Source organism: Lagopus leucura, unplaced genomic scaffold (genome assembly GCF_019238085.1).
Source record: "Lagopus leucura isolate 7727_CA_CO unplaced genomic scaffold, USGS_WTPT01 Super-Scaffold_100001, whole genome shotgun sequence".
Classification (NCBI taxonomy): domain Eukaryota; kingdom Metazoa; phylum Chordata; class Aves; order Galliformes; family Phasianidae; genus Lagopus; species Lagopus leucura.
Window position 1 is genome coordinate 6473712 of NW_024962262.1, and position 23772 is coordinate 6497483.

The 23772-nt window shown below is 38.7% G+C and overlaps 1 protein-coding gene across 12 annotated transcripts in view; it reads right to left on the reverse strand.

Annotated features, from left to right (window-relative positions):
- Positions 1–23772, reverse strand: part of LOC122178411 (NEDD4-binding protein 2-like 2) — a 44134-nt gene that overhangs the window by 7675 nt on the left and 12687 nt on the right. For 4 of the 12 annotated variants that reach the window (XR_006178319.1, XM_042868576.1, XM_042868575.1 and 1 more), the window contains exons 3-7: positions 22937–23061; positions 18615–18703; positions 18175–18251; positions 14357–14500; positions 41–1791 (exon numbers count right to left, since the gene is read on the reverse strand). Coding sequence is in view for 10 of the 12 variants with exons in the window: in XM_042868576.1 (XP_042724510.1) it covers positions 41–1791; positions 14357–14500; positions 18175–18251; positions 18615–18703; positions 22937–23061 (2186 nt within the window). In the remaining 2 variants the exon portion in view is untranslated. Of the gene's footprint in view, positions 1–40; positions 1792–6163; positions 7446–11896; positions 13031–13295; positions 14501–18174; positions 18252–18614; positions 18704–22936; positions 23062–23772 lie in introns of those variants that run through there. The other 8 variants (XR_006178320.1, XM_042868579.1, XM_042868578.1 and 5 more) reach the window with 5 other exon arrangements.

Here is a 23772-nt window from a genome sequence, read left to right on the forward strand (position 1 = left end):
CACACACGTATTTACACAGCAGCAGTAAGAAGAGCATTACCCAGCGGAAGACCTGGAGAACCAAAGAGCTGCACAAGTTGAAAAGCAAATCCTATGGATAAGGGAAGTCCCAGGAAGCTGGTTTTCATATTCACATCTTGTTTAAATGCAGGTGGAGAGGCCGCTGATGGCTCAGGGCCATCTGCTTTGTGCACATTTGCAACACACCTTTCCAAGATGCTCGGATCTTCTGCATATTCAGAAACAGCTTGAACAGAAGACAAAATATCTGGCTGGCTGCTTATGACATCTGAGGAGATTTCACCTTCACCTTTGTTACCAACTGCCTGGTGCTGCCTTGGAGTTTGAGCTCGCTCCTCCTTTGTTCTGGAAATCACACAAACACTACAAGAATACTTTGGTGTTGGAGAAGACCTTCCCAAATGAAAATACGAAATAGCTTGTAAGGGGGAATCCACATGAGGGGTGGGCAAGGAATGGGGGGCCTCAGGGCCACCGTACGGTGCAGCATACTCCTGAAACACCAGGTTCTGTTCACGTCCCAGTCCACGGTCCTGCTGCAGAAAGCCCTTTAGCTCCACTTCTAATACACTTTCTGAGGGACCATCACCTTTTAGTAGGAGTTCCTCCCCTCCCTCCATACCACCAGCAATCTCTCTGGGCAGATTAAACTTGGGTGCCAAGTTGACTATTCTTCTGTACCTTTTTCTCTTTGGTGCAACTGGTGCAGCATCATTTACTGGCATTGAACAGTGCGTGGAGGTGCTCCTGGGTTCCACAAGTGAACCCTTGTGCACTTCACCAGGCGAAGATACCAACACACCATTGCTCTGTGTATTACCTGCCTTCTCAGTCACCATTTCCTGGTGGTTTTCCTTTACCAGTCTCTCACTGGGCTGGGGGCAGTTCAGCTCTGCTGAACTGTTGGTGCACATCTGTTTGGGCTTCCTCGCTTTTTTCTGTCTTTGTTCACCTACCAACTTATCCTCAGACCAAGAAGAAGAAAGTTGTGCATCAAAACCCTGCTGTAATTCCTCAGTAGATAAATTAATTGAAAAAAAAGCCCAGGCATTAGAGCAGTTCTCTTCTGTTTTCATTGCACTTTTATTGTCTGTGTTACTATCAGGCACGTTGTAATGCACTTTGGAATTGTGACAGAGAGATATTTCTTTTTCTTCACCAGTTAAAAGTAACTGTTCAGCTTCCATGTCAGGTTCACATGTACTTTTAAGTTTGCTTTCTGTGCTGGACAGTAGGCTGTTACCTTCACAGTTGCATTCTGCTTCTTGGATACAACTTGCATCACTCTTTACTTTCAGGGTACTGCTCTTACAAAGATTTTCCCTATGCTTTTGATTCACTTCCTCATCATCAAACACGTTTTTGGTCGTGCTTCCAGTGCAAAGGGGTTTCTTATCCGTTAGAAGTGAGCTGTCACTTTCTGCAGGCACTTCATGTGTCAGCACCCCATTGGACACAGCTGACATCTCTGTGACTGGAGAGCTCACAGCTTCTGTCCCGCTTTCCTTATCACCATTCGGCTGCTCCTCACAACCTCCCACGGGATCCTCAGCACCTTCCCCAGATGCACACAAGGACTTTCTGTTTTCCTCTTCTGAGTCGTCCCCCTCACTTTCAGATGTTTCCTGGTTGTCTGGAATGAGAGGAGCCGCTCCGCTTAAATTCTGCTTTGTGATTTCTGTCATCTTCATTGTTTTGTTTCTTTTTCGCTTTTTCCTCTGCTTTACTTTTGCCAAGGGATGCCCGTGGCTTTTCTTTAAAATTCTCTCCCTGGATGAAAAACAACAATAGAAGAGTTTAAAAACCAATATATATGTAAATATATTATAAATATTATATAAATGAACATACTTGTGGTGTGCCATTTGAAGGCTATTCACCATTAATGATGGTCAAACACAGACCATCTGCTTTTTAAAACGGGCAGAACCTCAGATAAGAACTTCCATTGATTAAACACAAGTGTAGACCTTACAATTCACAACAATCTTGAACATCTGACATATAAATAAATACAGTTGCAGTCTCAAAACTTAATTTTACTAAAAGCATCAAAAAAATCACTGCAATCCTGTTTCTGGATATCTTTCTAAATTCTTTTTAATAATAGATACTGGATGCATTAATAATAGATGCTAAAGAAGTTGAAGAGCTTCTGCTATTCTGAAATTCCTGAAACGTCCTGCAGAGCAGAAGTGTACCAAGGAAGAAAGGGTCGTCCATTAGGATTAAATAGACTACACTTAGATTAGATGAACTTAAACCTGTACTAACCCAAAGCCTGAATAATGCAAAGGCACAGGGACTACAGCAACACTCTGATGCTGTTCAATGTATTACGAGTGGGCACGTTTGGAGAAAAAAATATTTCACATTCTATATTTGCAACAAAATAATACACTACAGACAAGTTAACTCAGCTGTAGGCAGTGATTTAAAGAGAAATTTGCCTGCATTTCCCCACAAATTCAATAGATAGCAGCCCTAGCAATAACTTCTCTGAAATTGTGGTCTTAGTTAACCCTGAAATGAACACGAGTAAGAAAAACCTTCTGGGCAACAGTGCAGCCACAGCATTACTAAACCAGAACAGGATCCAAAAGCCCCAGTGCCTTCATATGGCTGCAATGAGTGCCATGCTTCACAGGGAAGACCCTATGGGAAAGCACACACATCTAATTGCCCTGAAGTGGTGTCCACATCTGGAAGCATCTTCCTAGGAAATCAGATTTCCTTCTAACGTTGGTATTTGAGTCTCCGTGGTGCTCCTCTCAGTAGTGAAATCTGACTTCCTCTTGCACAAATGAGTACGTTTTCAATGCAGGGCACTGTGCTTTAATTGCAGGTGCCTGTACTGCAGGTACATATTAGTCAAGATGAGTTTTACTTAGCATTCTGCTCACACTGAAACATACTTCCTCTCACCCCAAAGAGAGGCAGACTGCCTGGAAAAAAGAAAAGTAGTTTTAGGACTGACTACATTTCCTTTAGCTATTGAATGAAATTGCAGAAAAGTAGAATGTCTTCAACAGCAATTAAAGAGGGTTTTGTTTGTTTGTTTGGTGTAACCCAGATTTGTCTGAACCGTATACTTATCACAGAACGCGCCTTAAATCCTGACACTAACATTTCTCCTTTTGGAAAGGAGCTTTAGAAGTGAATTTAGAAGAGGAAGTTCTCTGAGGTTTTCAAAATAATAATGCCCCTCACAAGCAGCATATAAAAGAACATTCTATTTGTGCTTGCTTTGAATGGAGCATGGAAATAAAACAGCAGATGTGAGCATCAGTTCCATGGAGAATCTGGTATTTTATCTTTGTGCTGTCATTGACAGCTCTGCAGAAATGACCAGATTGCCAGCGTCAGCACCTAGCACAGGAAGGCTGAAATCCAGCAGCAAAGGATCAGACTCCTCCAGCCTCATCATTGCAGTAGCTGTGCCTGCTCACCATTCAGCTCCCCCAGATGTGGGTTTGTGCTGCTGCCCATAAGTGGGAACCTCAGCCTCAAGCACGTCTCTGCTGCCCAACTCCTTTACCTGAGCGTCCTTTCAGGATAATCCTGACAGACTTTCTTAGGGTGGGATGGCAGGCTAAGAGATACCAAAGAACTCAGCAAAGCAAAGTCGCAGGCCAGCACATTTCCTCTCCTCACCATTAATTCAGATTCAAGGAGCAAAAACATACTGGAAAGGATTCACTTCAGAAGGCAAGAACAGCAGAAACACACCCACCAAATAACAAAGATAACACTGGATAACTCAGAGAAACCAGCAGCTGTTACTGCACTGGAACTGGAGCATGTCATAATAGTGATGGTAGCAAATGTTGGTCCAGGTGGATGATTTTATATGCCTGGAAATATCACTTCATAATGAGAACCAACAGTTCATATTAAATACAACCACATCACTTCTCTACTTTGGAAGAGAGATTTTAGATCAGTTCGGTGAAATTCATTTTTTAAGGGTTTGGATTTCCTCCAGAAAGGACTGAAACAATAAGGGATGTGATGGACTGCTGAAGGCAGAGTAATTTCATCATTCTTCACTCTTCTCAGCCAGCTAGTCCTAACAAAACACTGCCTCTGACAAACGCTGTAATGCACTGTGATGCCACAGCTGAGATTTCCTGGTGTGGGGTATCTCCAATATCATGTAAAGGTTGTTTTTTTCATGTGATAATGTGAATTGTCTACTAACTGTCTTAAATTTTAACCCAGTTCCTCCTCTTTTAGCCCACCTAGTGCTTTTTGGTAGTTTTCCCCAGTCATAAAGCCGTATGGCACACAGAGAAAGTCTGAGAACCAGCATGGAGATAGACTTCCTCCTTGACAGGAACATTTGCTAGCAAGTTGTTTTAAAGCACACAAAGCACACCTCAAGTTGGAAGAAAAACGTTGCAGGTTCAGTTGTTATTTACATTTTGCCACGTATTATTAATTTTAAAGAGACACAACTGTTTAGTAATAAAGACCTTAACAATGTAGTATTTTTGTTGGAAGAGGAACTCACTGCCTATAATGACACTTGGAAATTTCTCAGCCTGCCCCTTGGGCAATGTGAAAAGCTTTTCCCCATAACTCTGTTGCACATGACCTCAAGGTTTAACCCAATGCTCAAAACAGCACCCACAGCCTGAGGGGCAGCACTCAGAGCCTTCACTGGAGAAACAGCGTTTTCATCAGAGCTGAGGCAGAACACACAAAGAAAACCACCTATGGAAGGTAGCTATATATATATAATTATTTTTTTTAAACTGGAAAATGAAAAAAAGAGGAAAAAAAAATAGCAGATATTTGAATGAAAGTTAATTTTAACTTCAGCTCTACCACACATTAAAATTGATGTCTCCTTGATGTCAAAACATGTCTGTAGTAATTACTGTAATGGAAATACAGAGGAACTGATAAATTAAAGATTCTGTATGACATCTAGCAATGAGCTACACACTCTGAGAAAATTAGCATTGATTTCCAAAGTCTCCATAAGGAGTAACTTTCAATGAGAGCTCTACTAGAGCTGCTCATATAAAGAGGTAATTGAGGATATGGTTTGCCTTCCCTTCCTGGTAAGTCCATGTACGTGATTGAATGAACACATCCTTCCTCGTTACCCAACATGACAACAGCAACAAGCAGAAACAGTGGCTATAACTTCGGAATAACAACAACAAAAACCACAGCACCAGCCTCTCTTGTTGCATATTTTGCCTTTCATTCTTAAACGACTGCTGAAGATGCAGTTCCTCAAAACCAAATGGAACAGTGGCATTAGGTGATGAAGCAACAGGGAAAAACCATATGCAAAGTAAATTTGAGCCTGATACCCCCCCCAAAAAAAAACCCAGAAAATAAACCTGCTCAGCAGCACAGGGCTTCCTGAAAGGTGAAATTCCATCAGATGCTGAGCATCCAACTTAGCAGTTCCAGTACCCATCTCTTGCTGGTTCTCCAGCAATCCTTCACAGGTGGGTTCAGCTGCTTAAACCAGCACGGAAAAGCAAGCATAACCTTTTTTTGTTGTTGTTGTTGAGCCAATTCAAGACACCAAAACAAGAAGAAAAATGTGTGTGTGTAGCTGAGAGAACAAAAGTGGTGAGAGCAAAGTAACTCCTTTCAGCAGCAGAAAGTTGGGATAGAAATCCCCCATGTACAATTGATAAGCAATGCTTACACATTGCAATGCTGTAAATTAATGCTACTCATCCCAAACCAATAATAATCCTACTAACTGGGTTCAATCTAAAGTAACTATGCATGGCAGAGGGTTGGAACTAGATGGTCTTTAAGGTCCCTTCCAAGCTAAGCTATTCTATGGTTCTATTATTCTTCATTTCCCAACAGCAGTGAGAAGGAAACATACATCCTCATGAAATACACTATTCTGTCACAGTGCTGACCGCTCTACAGGACTGCTGTTTATATGGCTCCATGCACTACATAACCAGCCATCACATTTCTGATCCAGACACAGGAGACAATGATCCAAAGAGAGCACAGAGAACAGCACACAACAGGTTTGATCACAGCATGCCTTTAGAAGCTGTCCATTTAATCAAATACGCACACAAGTTTACTTTGAAGTAAAACATGTAAAGAAATAAACAACAACCATCTGAAACCCATCAAAAACTCCACCTACCTTAGGTGCTAGTCACAGCAATTCAGCTTCCATATGATGGTCCATTCACTCCACCATTTTGTGCGTAGTGATCATACTGATCGCTTTCCTACCTGCTTGATGAAAGCTGTGCCTGTCTTCCGACAGAAAAAGCTCTTTTCCTTCTCCTCCTCTGGCTATTTCTTCATGGAACGTGTTGAACAACACTAAGGAAATCCACCCTGAATGCACTGATTGATACATTCACACGCACACACACACACACACTGAGAGCATTTCTGCCCAGTATCAAGTATCTACTTCCTGAACAAGTGAAACAGCCACTCTCAACATCATTTAGGTGCCACAAACATCTCACCAGACATCTCAAAACACTAACCAGAACAAAAAACAATAGAAAATTATCACTCTTCTTATTCACGAAGGTTCAAATAATCAATTTCCACTTAAGCTCCCTCTGGGAAAATTCTGTTTTGAAGCAGCTGCCAACACTACCACCTGGAAATACAACAGGAACCATGTTCTCAAGTCCGATAACATTCTAAGATAAGTTCTATTACTTGTGTGATAACAGCTTAACCATGAAGACAACCTGTTCAAAATGAATTCAGGCTAGACAACAAATACACTACTTTGAAAAGCTGTTTGAAGACACATGTAGGCAAACATGTACTAGTTAAAAGTTCAGTGCAATCTGCTGTGCAGCACTCCTTCCTAATTTGCTATTGACATGAAGACATTTCTGTATGAGGCTTTTAGGAACACTTTCTAAAACAGGATGGAAAAATCCCACTTTCCCTGGCAATGAGCGATCTGCTCTGTATAATGTTTTTGAGCAAACTATCATTAAATATACATAACTGGATACAAAGCAATCAGTTCTGATTAAATCCAAAGCACTGTCAGTAACAGCAGAGCACATTTCACTCTAAAGCTGGCAACCCAGGCTGGAAACCATCAGCTGAAGCAGAGACTATTTGAAGTAAATAAAAAAACCCCACTATTTCTTACCAGAGAATAGAGAAATATGTATGGTGATGTATCACTATCACACTTGAACACAAAGGTAACAACCACCAAAACCAGAACTTAGTCATAAGCAAACACAACAAGAAGGTGTTAAAGCCAAAACCAGATTTTTACAGAGTGAAGTGTTGGCTGTTCTTTGTCAGGGCATGATCACACCAAACCAAATGTAAAATGAAGTTTGACGTAAGACAATGAAAACCAAACTGATGAGAATCATGAGTAGGGGCATAAGAATCATAGAACGGCCTGGGTTGAAAAGGACCTCAAACATCATCTAGTTTCAACCCCCCTGCTATGTGCAGGGTCACCAACCAGCAGACCAGGCTGCCCAGAGCCACATCCAGCCTGGCCTTGAATGCCTCCAGGGATGGGGCATCCACAGCCTCCTTGGGCAACCTGTTCCAGTGCGTCACCACCCTCTGTGTGAAAAACTTCCTCTAATATCTAACCTGAACCTCCCCTGTCTCAGTTTAAAACCATTCCCCCTAATAATAAGGAAGCAACAAAGATGCAATGAGGCGTCAGTGGTGCAGTGAGAGTGGTCAGGCACTGGATGGCTGCCCACGGAGGTGGTGGAGTCGCCGTCCCTGGCAGTGTTCAAGAGGTGTCTGGATAAGGAGCTGTGAGATCTGGTTTAGTGCTTGTGGTAGCAATGATGATGGGAAGACAGTTGGACTCGATGGTCTTGTAGGTCCTCTCCAACCTTGTGATTCTTTGATTCTATGATAATTACCACTATTAGCTCTGCATTTTTGTCAGCAGTAAAAAAAAGCGCTCGTAAAAACCCGCACCAATGGAGGTGACACACTGCCACTGCTGCCACTGCTGAAAAGCAGCAGCCACTGCCTCACTGTGCTCACATCCACTGTTTGGTCTCCATAGAGATGTCTATGCCTAAAGCAGTCAGTGGGTGCCGTTTTTTCCTCATGGAGGAATTCAGTGCCACCTTTGCTTCATCTGCATTTCTATGTCAGACTGCCCCCCTGCTGCCACTTGCCACACAACAACAAAATGTAACAATATTGAAGGGAAGGCTCATCCTCTACTGCCATACCACCACCAAGGCAGCAATGCAGCTGGTGATTGAGAAGTATTCTCTGTTAGATACAAAATAAATAGCTCTTTTTGTAAGTAATTTATGCTAGAAATAGCCCCTGGAGACCACAGGGTCCATCATCTGCTCAAAGCAACACCAGCTTAGATCTAGTTGCTCAAACTTGCCTTGCCCAGACAAGTTGCAATGCTTCAAGAGCAGACATTACACAGCCTCCGGGGAACCTCTGCCACTGTCTGACCAACATCATGGGAGCTTGTTTTTTGTTCTTTAATTTTCCTGTAAGATCTAACCAGAATTTCCCATGCTGTAACCTTTATCAGTTGTTTCTCATCCGATAAGAGCCTGGCTCCAGCCTCACAGCCTCCCATTAGGAAGTTGAAGCCCACATCAAGCTGTCTCAGCCCCAGCATCGTCTTCTTCAGGCTGAACAACCCCACTCCTCACAGGTTCTCCTTGTGCACCACGCTGCAGGTTGAAGCACTCTGCCTCAGAACCCTGTGCTCTACTCACTCCTGTATCACATCTTACTCATAGCAAGGATCTCAAAGCCGCACATCCTCAACATGAGCACCACAAAATCAACAGTTAAAAAATCAACTAATTTAATCTCTTTACAACTCACTTCCCTACAGAACAGTTATACCATAGTCAGTTATCTACTCACAACAAAGCCTTTCTTCAAGATCCCGGACAAAAAGAGACAGCATGATGAACATAAATTCAGTATTCATTATTAGAAACAGGAACTCAGTCCGGACTGCTGGAACCAAACAAAAATACAGAATGGAATCCAATGCTCCAGCTGTGTTTTCCATATACACATATGCAGAATGCTATTTACAGTCCCATATACAACGCTATAAAGTCCTGTAAATGGAAATTTCATGAAGTGAAAAAGTTTTGATATTTTCTCAGGCACACCTCACTGAACATTTGGAGTGTGTATCAAACAGTCTAATCTACGCTCTGCAAATGAAGCTCATATACGCATGCCTGTCTGGCTTCAGATCCAATGTCTACACTTTAGTTTTCATGAATCTTGGAAAGCAATGTATTCATTTCACGAGCAGAGTAAAACTGCAAGGAAAAAAGTTCAGTGGGGAGAAGTAAGATAACCCAATCCACTCCAAAGCATGTCCGTGAACCACTGGAAAGTTCATGGCACAAGCAGTGTGTGGGAAAGAGGTTTGGTAAACTATTAGGATGGGAGGTAACAGCTTTAAGTTGCTCCAGGGGAGGGTCAGGTTGGGTATGAGGAATAATTTCTTCTTAGAGTGATGAGGTGTTGGAACAGGCTGCCAGGGAGATGGTGGAGTCACCACCCCAGGAGGTGCTCAAGAAAAGGGCAGATGTGACAAAGATGCAAAAAAATATTTAACACCACTGAAAAGGCTGCAAGTAGGGCTGAGAAAGTTACTTCATAGTTACAGCACATCCTGACTTAGCAGAACATGGCAGTTAGAGCACTATGAAGCAGTAAGGTACACATTACAAGGTCAAGGATCGCCTACCTGAGAAAGGAAGGAGCAGCTCTCAATGGGAAAATAGCTCTTTCATCTAAAAGGAAATGCAAAGACTCGTTCCAGATGCCATACTTCTCAATACTTCTATTATTCTTGATCAACCTGTCACAGCCTACCCAAAGCCAAGGACATCACTTGCTGCTTTTCTGTTACCACAAAAATAAAAATGTAAGTGATGTGACCCCAATAAACTCTTATATAATGTACTGCTTTATCTTCCACACACCTTAAAAACAGCTACGTTATCCATACAGAATCACAGAACAGCTCAGGTTGGAAAAGACCTTAAAGATCATCGAGTCCAACCACAACCTAACCATCCTACCCTAACTCTAACAACCCTCTGCTAAATCATGTCCCTGAGCACCACATCCAAATGGTTTTTAAACACATGCAGGGATGGTGACTCAACCACCTCCCTGGGCAGCCTATGCCAGTGCTTAACAACCCTTTCTGTAAAGAAGTTTTCCCTGATATCCAACCTAAACTTACCCTGGCACAACTTGAGGCCATTTCCCCTCATCCTGTCACCTGTCACCAGTGAGAAGAGACCAGCCCCACTCTTGCTGCAAGCCCATATTTTTCTGCAAAGTGAATATAAGCTGATTTACAGCTATCCAAGCCAGTTAGCTTACTCAGAGAAAAACAAAAACCCTAAATTGATGTATCAGCAGATTCTCATTTAGGAAATAAAATAGAGCTTAAATCTAACAAAGATTATGGTATTTCAGCAAAGCCATACAGCCCTTGCTTTTGCTTTGGAAGGATGAGAAGATAAAATAATGAAACAACGGTGAAAAAAATAATGAAAAATGTCACTGAAGAAACATTGAGGAAAAGTATTCTCACATATCAGACCTATACAAAACATCCGAACTTTTAAATTGACCATCTGATTTCAATTTTATGAACTGCATTTCAACACTATGTTGTCTCATTGCTTCTTACCAGGAGTTGCAATACAGGTCTCTTTTCTTTTGCATGGAAAACCCTCAGTTCTCAACAGACATCTCATGATGTACCAGCAGAGAGGGAAAGAATTTCCTCCAACTAACTGGATTGCTGGAAGGAGGCAGGAGTTCAAATGACATGTATCACACAGACAAATGCAAAATGATGAAAATATTTCTTTTTGCAGCTCATTGAAAATGAATTATATTGGTCAGTTCAAAAAAGGAAAGTACTGACACACTCTAAATTACATCAGGAAAGAGAAAACAATCAAAGAAAAATGAGCTAGACAGAGCCCGATCTTCTCTTATCTACTACAGAGCAATAACGAAAATGTACCAGCCCTGCAGAATGCTTCAGGAGACAAAACATGTAAGACAAAACCCTGGCTTTCATCTTTACTGGAAAAAAACCAAAAACAACAACAACAAAAAAACACCACAATAAAAAGAACAAATTTAAAGTGTCCAGCACAGCAAAATAGACTAGAACGAACCTAAAGGGGCACGGCCACCAGAACAGAAGGCTTAATAGGACACCATGTAACATCATATTTGAAAACAACCAAAAACCTGCTGTTACATTAGGTCTGATGTTTATTATTATTATTTCTGTAAATGGAAAAGTAACATCAAATCATCTGTCAAAGCTTTTAGTACTTCAGGAAATCAAGATACAGAAGTTTAGATCAAGCAGTAAAACTAGAGCTTTTCTGCCCCTTTATTAACAACACATCAGCTGCCTGCTAACAAAATATGCATGTTTCACTGATTTAAATGTCATGATTAGGAAAGTAAAACTACAGCTAAGCATCTGAACTCTTCTGTTTAAATTTACTTACCAAACACTTCACTAGTGTGAAATATGCAGCAGATACTCAGAACCTGCCTTTGCTACACTAACATTCTACATTCTACCTGCTATTTCTGTCACTATTTCATCAAATGCTGTGAACTAGCAATTCTTTAGAAATCAGAAACAAAAGAAAACAATAGCAACACACCTGTGATGTCTGACAAATCAATAGGTGTACTGCATAAACACTATGCTGGATAATAAAAATAATTAGATTTCAAATCCAATGGAACTGAGTTCTAACTGAAAAGAGTCTTTACATTTCTAGTATGTACTTGTTGGCAAAATAAGACATTTTCCTCACTTGCAAGGAGAAATTCAACACCTGCAGCATGTGTATTTCATATCCTCATTTTTATTCCCATATTTGTATCATAGTATAATATGCCATCAGTGACAAGAAAGCAACTTCTGTCTCAGATGCATGCACTTGCAGTTAGTAGCTTAAACCACAAACGTGAGACCCTCACAAAACGTGAACATACTGTAAAATAACAATTGTGTTTTTACCTGTTACGTCGCTGCACTTACCTTGGAATACAGCATTACAGATTAAGCAGTTCCCAATAACTCTTTGATTCTGTGACAAGTTGCAAAGCACTCTATTCTTGTTATGTGTCTTTTGCAAACAGCAAGCCTACGCTGATCAACACGCCTCTGCATGTCAGAACTGCTCCCCATCCACAACAATTTATTAAAGCATTAAATCATGGAAATGCTCCATCCTTTTAAAGCAGTAATAATTCATGTCTACTTAAATCCAAATTTTTAGTTAGAGAGAACTTCAGTGTCAACTAAAAACTGCTTTTAAAAAAAGCCCATTTCCTCTAAAAACAGAAGATGGTTACCTTTTTTTACAGTACTTTTTCACTGATTACCTTTTGGTAATATCTCAGCACGCTCTGTGAACAGCACTTTACTTCATCCCTTTATCATGGTTTAAGGTACCACAGATCACGTGAATAAATTAGATGAGTCTCTCTCTCAAAAAAAATTAAACTTCTAATTTGAAGTGTACTTTTATACTGAAATATAAGAACATGTAGATAATTAAAGCATTACGGATCATTGACAATTATTTCCACAATTCTCTTGAGACAGGGAAAAGGTGACCATGGAAATTAAGATATAGTAACACAATTGGTGTCAATGTTAAATAACAAGTGAGAGCTTTTTTTAAAAAAAAAAAAGTATACATGGTTCAATATGTTAAGAATCCATGCACTACTTGCATTATTGTTCAAATCATTACAGCAACTATTTAAATGTGAAACTGCACACTTCAACTCCTGCAGTTAATCAAATCCCTTAGAAAAATATTATTCTTGACACGGGTTAAATTGTACAAGTGTAGACTTGCACAGTAGTTGTGAAAAACCACAGAAAGATACTTTGTTACATACCTGGATTTTCAGGTTTTGTTATTCAGACTTTAAAGATAAAGCACCTTGTAGGGCCCCTATGACACACTGCCTATAAGTAAAAAACGGAAACCATGCTGGCTTCACAATTCTCCAAATTCTGATGACTATTACATTGTAATAATAACAAAACAGACAACAGAATGGTTTGAGCTAGGTTCTCATACTCTTCACAAGCCTTCAAGATCTACTCATTCAGTGTTTTAGAAAATCAAACACAGAGCTGAAGAGTTGTTTCAGCCAACAGGTTAACAGCAGCGCTCATCTGCATAAAAGCTTAAGAATAAAAAACTTGCACTGAATTACTGAAACAACACTGAAGACAAATATATTTTATTAATACAGAAAGCAGTTAGAAAGCAAGCAAAGTGAAAGCTTATGAATGTATCAGTTTTTAAGCAAAAAAAAAAAAAAAAGTAATAAATTAGTCTATCTCCATGCTGGCTCTTTTGCTGTTATGTGCTGAACAGATCACGTTGGCTGTGCCAAAGAGCACAATCTGGTTTTACAGAGGTATACCCATTACTTGCATTGAATGGATGCACCCCAACTGATGAGATCTGACAGCTTAATTAAATGCTTCATTTTTAGATGAAAGAAATGGGCTAAGAAAGACTTGATGAATTTCGCCTGCAGTGATAAAATTTAGGTTTTTTTAGACACAAAAAGGTCAACGGTGTGCAGACACCATCGTATTCTATAATCTGCTGTTGAGAATGAATAAATAAATTAAAAAAGAAATCGAGATCACAGAGTTTAAGGCTGGTGAATACTGTTGCTTCAGCTGAGGGGAGCTTCTGAGATGAGCCACAAAATACATGCCTTCTTTTTGCCAACAGCTTTTGGCAATATCTACCAGTTAAACATAAGCACAACCCGAGACATCATTGTTTTTAAAAAAAACAAAGTCTCATCAAAGATAATGAGAATCATTAAAATTGATTAATACATAAATAATCTCTTCTTTTGGGACTGAGTTTCCAAAGATATCTAACAGGACCTTCCTTAAAGAAAACCTTCTGTACAGTTATTTGTTGTATGAAAACATCTTTGTCTTAGGTTTCTGTAGAAAGACTACGCTACACCTCGTATCAAATATTTTACTGAAATCAAACTTATTACAACTGTAATAAATATAGCTTTTAAAAACATTTAATGTACAATTTTATTTACATGAAAGTCCACTAAAGGAACAACCTCCAGAAAGAAATGGTCTCGAACCAGGCCTATTTAAACCAGAAAATCCACTGGTTTATTGGAGGTGGTGATGTTTTTTAGAAGGGGAAGTAACAGATTTTTATCACTGCAAACACTGCAACTGTGTTATTGGCTACTGGAAACACTGAAAGAATTCCATGAGTCTGTATTGCCTCCCCACCTATGTCTTCGCTGCAGAGGTGGCCTCTGTGTGTGTTTGTGAGGAGGTAACTCTGAATTCATGACAACAGGTATGGATATTTGATATTCGTATCGTTCCAACATCTGAGCAATCTTCTCACGAGTGACCCCATGTTTATTCCTCCTACAAAAACAAAAATTTAAATGAATTGCCTGGTATGGTTATGTTTACAGTCTATAAGAAAAAAAAAAACCAACTTATTTCACAATTTTTCTCCTTGCTTCTCATTTCTAAAAGAACCAGATGTATTTTCCTGTATTTCTTAGCAGTAATCTTTACATAATTGAAAAACATACATACAACTAAGTCAAGTGATTGCATAAATTTTAATTTGAAACTTTATAGCATTTCAAATTAAAACTTTTTTACACTCTATTCTAATTCTCTCAGTATTCAATTTGCATTAATGCTTATTTTATTTTTAATAATTCACCACTGAAAGCACTAAGTACCAGGAAACAATACAGCCATTCTTCTTTATAAAGAAACCCGCTGTTATTCACCAGGACAGCATACCTAAGCAGCCCTAGAAACATTTTTGTTCCTATTTATTCTTAAGATTTTATATTGTATACTAGCTAACGAGTAGAGAGATTAATGCCTTATAGACTATTACTCTATTATTTGGGAAAATAAACTAGCATCAGAAATGGAACTATATGATTTCAAGACTTAGAGACAGAATATTTTCTCATCAATGAAACTAAGGGAAATGAAGAGAAACATTTTAAAATTATTTTTTAAAACAAGCAGTGCATGCTCATACTTGTATCTACTATTTTTACTGATACTTGTTTCAAATTTAGAAATAGACACAGAAAGGACAGATATGGCAGATAAGGGAAAGAATCAAAGCAGCCAAAAGAGACAATCTGTTCTTGCAGCAGTGAACAACCACTGCTTCCAGAGAGAACTGGGCCTATTAAGAACCTGAGACACTAGAAATTACATTGTAATGCTTCTATTTTCTCAGCACCTATGGAATAACAACTCAAAACTCACATTAATAGAATTTCAGCCTCCCCTAAAAACACAACAATGAGGTTAATGCACAAACTGAGTGTCAGAGAATTACCAGCACTGCAACAGAACTGACTCTAGAAAAAGATCAAGACAGCACATCCTCCTTTGGTATATCTTCCCTAATCTTTTTGGCAGCCTGGCTACACCAAAGGAACATAAAGGCATCTCGTCCTTCACCAACACATGTACCAGCAATATCTCCTAGCAGACAGTTAGACTTTGAAAGCTTTATCTGTTGATAACAGCCAGGTTCTGTCACTATTAAAAGCTTCTACATTAGAAGAATCTTGCCACGCAGAGCACCCCAATCTATTGATAAAATAATACTACATAGACATTACTACCTAAAAATAAAAAATAAAACATCAGCACAAGTTCAATGAAGTCAATGCCAAACTGCAGTTCTATGATCACACTGAAGAAAAACGAATATATTTCGTTTGCTTGCATTTCACTTCTGTTTATATATTCAACAGGTAAACTTTGACATCTATCCTCAAATACTGCTTTGACAGGATATCTGTTATTTGCCAGAAGTCTGAATCAAACGCACACCTCCATGTTCTGCCTCCTACTCAGAAATCATAAAAGCTCTCTGAAAGAGGGTAATGTTTTCATCCACTGCTAAGTAAGCTCTTAAAACATCTCTCTTCAACCAAGGTGCCACTTGTTTGTTCCGACTTGCAGTTTTCAGAATTACCTAAAAATTACATCTGGAAGTACAAAATCCTTTACATAAGGGGTCTAAAAACTTAGTGGCAGTGCTTAAGACATGTTACAAGACACACACGTGGGACGTCAAGACGTTTCCACAAGCTATGCGAAGAACACTAAACTAGAAGCAAAAAAAAATCACACACAAGTGAGTCTAAAGACAATATGTACCTCATCAACATGAGGAAGAAGACACTGAATGCACATTTATCATGTTCCTGACATCAGGCATTCACCTAGTGTCAACTTAGTCTCTTTTCCTTTCAGTAAGGCTTTGCTCTTATTTCTTAAACACTAGGCTGTGGCAGAAACGACTTAATAAAGGTATCTAGAAAAACACAAGACTCCTAGAATATCAGGATAATCTAGTACTGAATAAATGTTATGAACAATTCTATCAGACAGTGCCACCAAAAAAAAAAAAAGAGGGAAGGGAGAAAGGAGGGAAAAGAGAAAAAAAAAGAAGGATATATTCAAAATACTTTGGCTAGGTAAAGTACAAGCTAGCTTGGTTTTATTCCAAGCAGAAACAAAGACTGTAAATAGTGACTTAGGAGGGAATCAGAATGCACAACTCCAGACAATTAATAGGATTTATGGAGTAGTATTTACCCAGGTAGTGCACAAAATGTCGAGCTCAGTGTAAGGGGAAAATCCCCAAACTACAGTAACTCCTCTATCATCTATTTCCTAAATACACTACATAGGGAAAACAACAACATGAACTTGCAGAACAAAATACCACATCTCCACTTTTCCTAAACTCCCAATAAACAAAGTTTATTGCACATCTATTCAAATACATAAAGCAACTGGATTGGCCAAAAAAGTTCCAGAAAACTCACAAGGTAAAATCACTTCATAGTTCAAGGGCTTTCCTTTCATTTTGTTAGGGATTTTGGTCTTACAATTAATGACCAGACAAAGAAATCCAATGATAACAATAACATTTCTCTTTTTGCTTTAACTTTGTACCTATTCATGAGAAAACACCCATTTTCCTAGAAAATTCTAGTTTGTCTCATACAAAGGAAATCTCACACTGAACATCTTAGAAATGCCTGATTACTATAACAGCTTCCTTCCTAACTTTGCAGTGCTGTATCATAAACTAGAAAAATTTATTAGAACTCATCTCAAAGAGAGAGACTCCATCCCTAACAATAAATCACAAGTAGCTTAGGACTAAAAGAAGAACATTTTAGAAGATTTATCAAGAACACACAAAAAAAATGAAGTCTCAGTCAGTAACACAGGTATTACACACGTGGTGTTTTGTAGAGGCTATTTTACAAAGCTGAAATAATGATAAACCAAGTCATCTGGAGACAAACAAAATCATGAACAGTAAGAGAACACTTTATCAACCATGAAAGTATTAAATTGCATTTCAAACACTGAAAGTCCCCTAAGTTGGGCTGGTACCTCTCAGATTCCTAAAGATCTGCCTGAGACAAAAGAGAAATTTACCAAGAATAACCAACAGCTTTTGAGGCACTCTCACAACCCACAGGCTCGACAACTTATGCCCAAAATTATACTCAAAGATCTAAATGCTCTGAAGATTGGAAATAGTTTCACAAAATCCTGTGATAGAATAGCCTAAAACACAAGCTTTCTATTTAATCTATACTGATTTGGAATGCAGTACTGTTCCCTGATGAAGAGACATTTAAAGAAAGAAAACATAAGGCACTTCTATTGAGGCACTCTTAATTTCTTCTTACATTCTAACTATTTATTGTCTGTTTCGTAGCAACAAGTTTCCCAGGATAACTTAAGTTTTTCATTACAGCAGAAGCACTTTCTACAATAGCTGATCACTTCCTAATTTGCTTCCAAGAAAGTTTTAATATTGACTTCTAGAATCAACAAGACAATATTTTGATATCCACAAGTCTAGTGTGTCTCAAAAAGCATATTTTAAACAAATAGTTAAATTATATTTTCAGTATAAGACACTGGATAAAATATAAACTTCCTATATGTTTTTACATGGGCAAATTTCTTTATATCTTTTGATACAATAAATACAATGATTTATCTAAAATAAACCTTACTTTTCCAATTCTTCAGGATCAAATTTCCACCAAGTATCTGGCTCACGGAACTCCACTCTGTATCCCTTTTCTAGAGCCTGTAGCAAGCAAAGAAAAATGTTTTGTATGAGTAGTATTATATAAAATATGAACAGTAATAACTATAACAAGAAGTTCATGGGCCACTACAATAAACAAATGTAGTTAACTATACATTGTAGCACACTGAATTTTACTTGCCCCAAACCTGTCTTTCAGTCCAGGCTCAGCAGATTAGATCACATCTGTCCTAAAACCATTCTGGACTATCGCCATACCATTTCCTTACTGCATCAACAAGCAGTCTCCCTTCAGAAACCAAAGAAAGGAAGATGTTTCTGCACATAGCAGACCAGCTCATTGCATACGAAGGTAAATTCACAGAGCTGTAACAGATGGTATAATTTCAGAATAAAACCTACCACTTCCACATATGGCTTCATCTCCCAGGCTTGAGTATTAGTGTTGTCTATTATAACTGGAGATTTTCCCTGCTCCATCGCCTGTTTGGCTGCAACAAAAGAAACTACATGTAAATAAGCAATTTTATATAATTCAAATACACACGCAAGAAAGTTTTTGCATTAATCTGGTCTGATTGAAACACACAGTTCTACGAAAAGTAGAGATGGAAATGTAAAGTAACATGAGCAAATAGGTAAGAGAAATGAAGCAAGGAACATAGAACCAAGGCAGTGGTGAATTGATACAAAGGGTTAAATAGGAATTGTTGAAACAATACGACAGAGCTGCTCCAAGTATGTGCCCTGTTGAGTGTTAAAGAGACTCCTGGCATGAAACCATATTCAGGCTCCAACTTCACCAGCAGCACATGATGCATTCATAACTGGGACCTATGGCTAGGTAGTGAACTTACTCAACAAAACGTCATGAAATATGTAATATTTATACAAAGACATCCAAAATATTAGTGAGATCCATTAAAAAACCTGTAGAGGTTTAACTTGGCAAACAGCTAAACACTACATAGCCTTTCACTCACTCTCCCCAGTCCCAGTGGGACAGAGGAGAGAAATAAAAAAAAAACTAAAAAACAACAGAACTCATAGGTTGAGATAAAAACCGTTTACTAAAACAAAGAGAGAAATAATAGTAATGATAATGATACATACATGCATATATTTACAAAACAAATGATGTGCAACACAGTAGCTCACTACCCACAACCAGTGTCAATGCCTCAGCAGCGCCTGCCTCCCCAGCCAGCTCCCATGGGTGTTATGGTTTCCTCACCCGATGCCATATGGTATGGAAGATCCCTTTGGCTGGTTTAGGTCAGCTGTTCTGGCTCTCCCCCCTCCCAGCTCCTTCTACCCCTCAGCCCCCTCACTGGCAGGACAGTATGAGAAGCTGAAAAACAGAAACACTCCTGGCTCGGTACAGCATTGCTCAGCAATAACTTGAACATCAGTGTGTAGCCAGCAGTTTTTCTCCTGAAGCCAAAACACAGCACCATACCATTCACTATGAGGAAAATCAACTCTGTTCTAGTTGCAACCAAGGCAAAATCTAACTCTGATCTTGAGATCAGGCACTCATTCCTCTAAATCCCTCATCCCCCACAGTCAGTCCGGAAAGCATTCTGTGAGGATTCCTAACTCTCGTTACCAGGATTTGTCTCTGGAGGACAAAAAGGTATGCTTAAGAAAGGGGTTGTACAACATATCTAAAAAGCATGATTATGTCAACCAGCTTCTGCATAATGGTATACAGGAGTCTTACCCAAGCAACTGAAAAATGCAAGTACTACAATCATATCAGCTTGACATCTACACCTACTTCAGAGAAACTAGGATAGCAATTAATCTATTCTCATCAGAAGTGCAGAAAGAACTCCTACAAAAGAGTACTTAGAGAGGGTACTCTTTTGTACCTCGCTTTTGAGACAAATGTTCTACCTTAATTTTCATTGTTTTAATTTCCTTCACCTAGTGATTTGAAAAGGTCTCCGCTGCCTTTCGTAGAAAGGGACGCTACATTTACATCTTTAGAAAAGGACTACTTTGTGAATTAGGTTCTTTCTGCAGCCTGAAACTAAGCCAGAGGGAGAAGCAGATCTCTAATGTGTGACAGTACATCAGATTCATGCATTAGATGCCTCTAACAATAACTCTAAAGCATCTCACAATTAAAGTAAGACCTCTGTCAAACCATAAACCAAAGAATAATTATTTTGCTGTTTAAAGAAATCTCACAAAGATGAATTCCATTAAAAAAAAAAAAATCAACTGCTCTGGTACTACAGATTTAAAAAAAAAAAAAAAAAAAAAAAAAAAGATTAGCTTAAGATTAACTTTTATTTAGTTCTAAGCAGTATTAATGATCTGAGTTACAAACATGTCAAGAATTTCACATTTCAAAGACCTTGCAAGAAAGAGTTTAGTCTGCCTTTCAGGACATATTAAAAGGGCACAATAGATAAAAAACGCACCATGGCTGCAAAGTAAAACCCTGTACCTTCAGAAATGCATGATCCAAGGCTAGCTGCATAGTAATTACTGGATACATGTGTTACCATACTGAACTTCACACACGTGCTTGTGCACCACTTCCTCTCATAGTCTCCTACCTCTTTCAGCACACAGACTTGTTCCAGGATTGAGTTAGGGGTATGTATCACACCATCAGCATCACTCCAGCATTCCTCTTTTTTGAGATAATTGTAAGATAAATAATGGGTAAGCCAGGACGACTGCCAATGAAGAAGGATTGTCTTCTGGTGAATGTTCCTAAACGTTCCAAATAGCCACTACTTTGCCTGATCTTCATTTTCTAGCTGTCAGTTTTGAAAGTCACAGATATCATTTACAGAAGTGATAGGAACTCATATGAAGACAGTGAAAATTTGAGTACGTGAAGTTCTATTACTACTACACTTCCCAAACAATGCTCAAATTGCCAAGCCTGGCATCCAAGACAGCAAGTTATTTTAACAACCGTGCCTTAGGTTGCCAATAAAAAAAGTTCATAATGTAATACCACCAGTGCTGACATGGGACTTAAGATGATGAACTAGATGACAGAACTGAAATAATTGAAACTCAAAATAAGAATAGTGTTGTAAAAGTTTCCAAGAGAATTAATAATGTCTTGCTAAACTGAGTCAGAAACAGTATATATCAAATGAAAAGAGAGATCCACAGTGAGTACTGAGGATTATTCAGTGTGTGTGTATACACACACACACACCTGTTGTATATGTACTCATTCAACAAACACTGCTCAATCTGTACATTGAATGAAGCAAGTATCCAAAGGAAGAAAAAAAACAACTAAGTTATTGTTGAAAACTAGGGATTTATCCTGATGAAATCAATCCATAAAACAAGAAACTAAAGGAAAAGAGGCTGGGAAGTAACCACAGAGATGGAAGGCAGAAAAAAAAGATAAAGTATGTTCTATCAGAGAATTAGGAATCAGTGGACAAAGCCATGAAGACTGAACAATATTTTGTTCTGGCTTCATTAACCTTGCACAAGTGACAGACTGATGTGATTCAGGCTTCAGGATTTTTCCCTGAAAGATGGCATTCAGGAAAGATTAATAAAGAATACAAAGATTAATAGAGAGAATAACCAATTTGCCAACGAAGGGCCAAAATTTACAAAAGCTTGTGAAGAAAGACTGCATTGAAGTTACAATGGCAAATTAATTCCAGCATTTGCTGTATTTGTGCACTTGATCCCCCAACCTACAAATTAAATGCAAACGTGCGTTGTTATCAAGGATAGGTAATTCACTGTCTTGTAAACATTCAAGAGTTTTAACTCCTGTTCACCTAAATCCCTCACACAGTCACTCAATCTGATCAGCTTTTCTGCTCCCCAGCCAACTCGTAACTTCCTTTGAAATACTGATAATGCTGCAATGCAATGTCAAAAGGGCTTCTTACAAGTTTTACAACTCCAATAACTGCTCAAAAAAACTCTTCACTGTTCACTTGTAACTTTTCCCCAGTGCATCATAAAATTTTTATTAGGGTGAGAATGGAAGAAAAGGGGAAAATATTTGCACCGTCCTGCAGACATCTTTATCCTTGGGTTCTCAATAACTTTTAATGCAAAGGATTCATTCCTCTTGCAGGAAGCTTCTGTTTAATCTCACTCTGCAATGTCTTAATCTGCATGCAAAGGTCTGTCCTATCCTTGGAGTGAATCAAACATGTACAGAGATTCTTACAAAACTACTACAGAAAGGGTGAGAATCAGCCTGTTTCCCATCCTCCTTGGATGTACCTTGGGTACCTACTTCACTCAGTCCTTAACTGCTAGGTGTAATTTGCTTTACGAAAGTGTTAACCCACAAAAGAAAACTGAAGTTTTCCTCAGAAAAACTCTTCCACAAATCTTGGACAAACCTCACATCAGGCAAGACTCTGGAAAAAACAGGACACTGCTGACGCCAGCAAAAGATGTTCAATTCAGACACAAGGATATTAGTCTCAGATGTAACAAATCAGTAGATCAGAGCATACAGAAAAGATTTTGCCCTTAGAATTTGCACTTCTGCAATTTCAAAATCCAATACAAGTTTAAATACTGATTAAAATATAACATAAAGATACAAATACGTATACTCTGACAGTTTTATATACACACATTCCTACACTTCCACACACACATACATGCCCCATCTCATATATAGTATTAGCACACACATGTTTGGCTTTACTTCTGTTTTCTAAATAGAAGAGTGATTTAATAGAATTTCATTTCATTCAAACCTCTCTTCTGGTTCCAGTCATGGGCATCCCCCAGCTGAGCAGCATTATATGTATATCCATCTTGTTGACGAAAGTAATCATCGGTGCTGAGTGCAACGCCATCACGGCTGTGATCGAGCAGAAAACTATTGAGAAAAGGGAAATGCAAAATATTACAGGATTTATTTTTCATATTAAACCCCCCAAAAAACAATAAAGCTAAAATAAATCAGTGCCGTACTTCTGAGATTCTTGCAAAATCTGAAATATTTTGTATTGGAAAAACGTAAGTATACTATTAATTTCAATTCAGATTAAAGCAGTGTTTTTCCCCCCTCTCTACTTCTGTATTTGTTGTTTCTCCAACTTAGAAGTTTGTAGCCACCTACTTCATGGCTCTGCCACAATAGGTTCTGAGCACCTACTGGTCATTTATCATATTTGTTAACATTTGCCATATCAGTTCTTATCTGTAATTATCTCTAGGAACCGATCTGATCACAGGACCTGGATAAACTGAGAAATGAACTGGATGCTTACATAGTTCTTCCTCTAAGCAAGCATTCTTCTGCCCACTGTTCATGTTTCTTGCACATACAATATGCACTGAATAGGAACAGCAAAAGAAAACTTCTAATGTTTTCAGCAATTTCCATATTTTCAGGGAAAAATAGAGCATCACAATAAAAGTTCGGGATTGTGCTACTAACAAAAGTCAGGATTACAGATTGCATCCTATATTGGAGGAATAGGAATTTCTATGTTTATTCCTTCAATATAGGATGCATACTCTTCTGTAATTCCATTTCTACGAAATTTCTGTCTTCTGCCCCAATCCAAGCCACACAATCTCACTC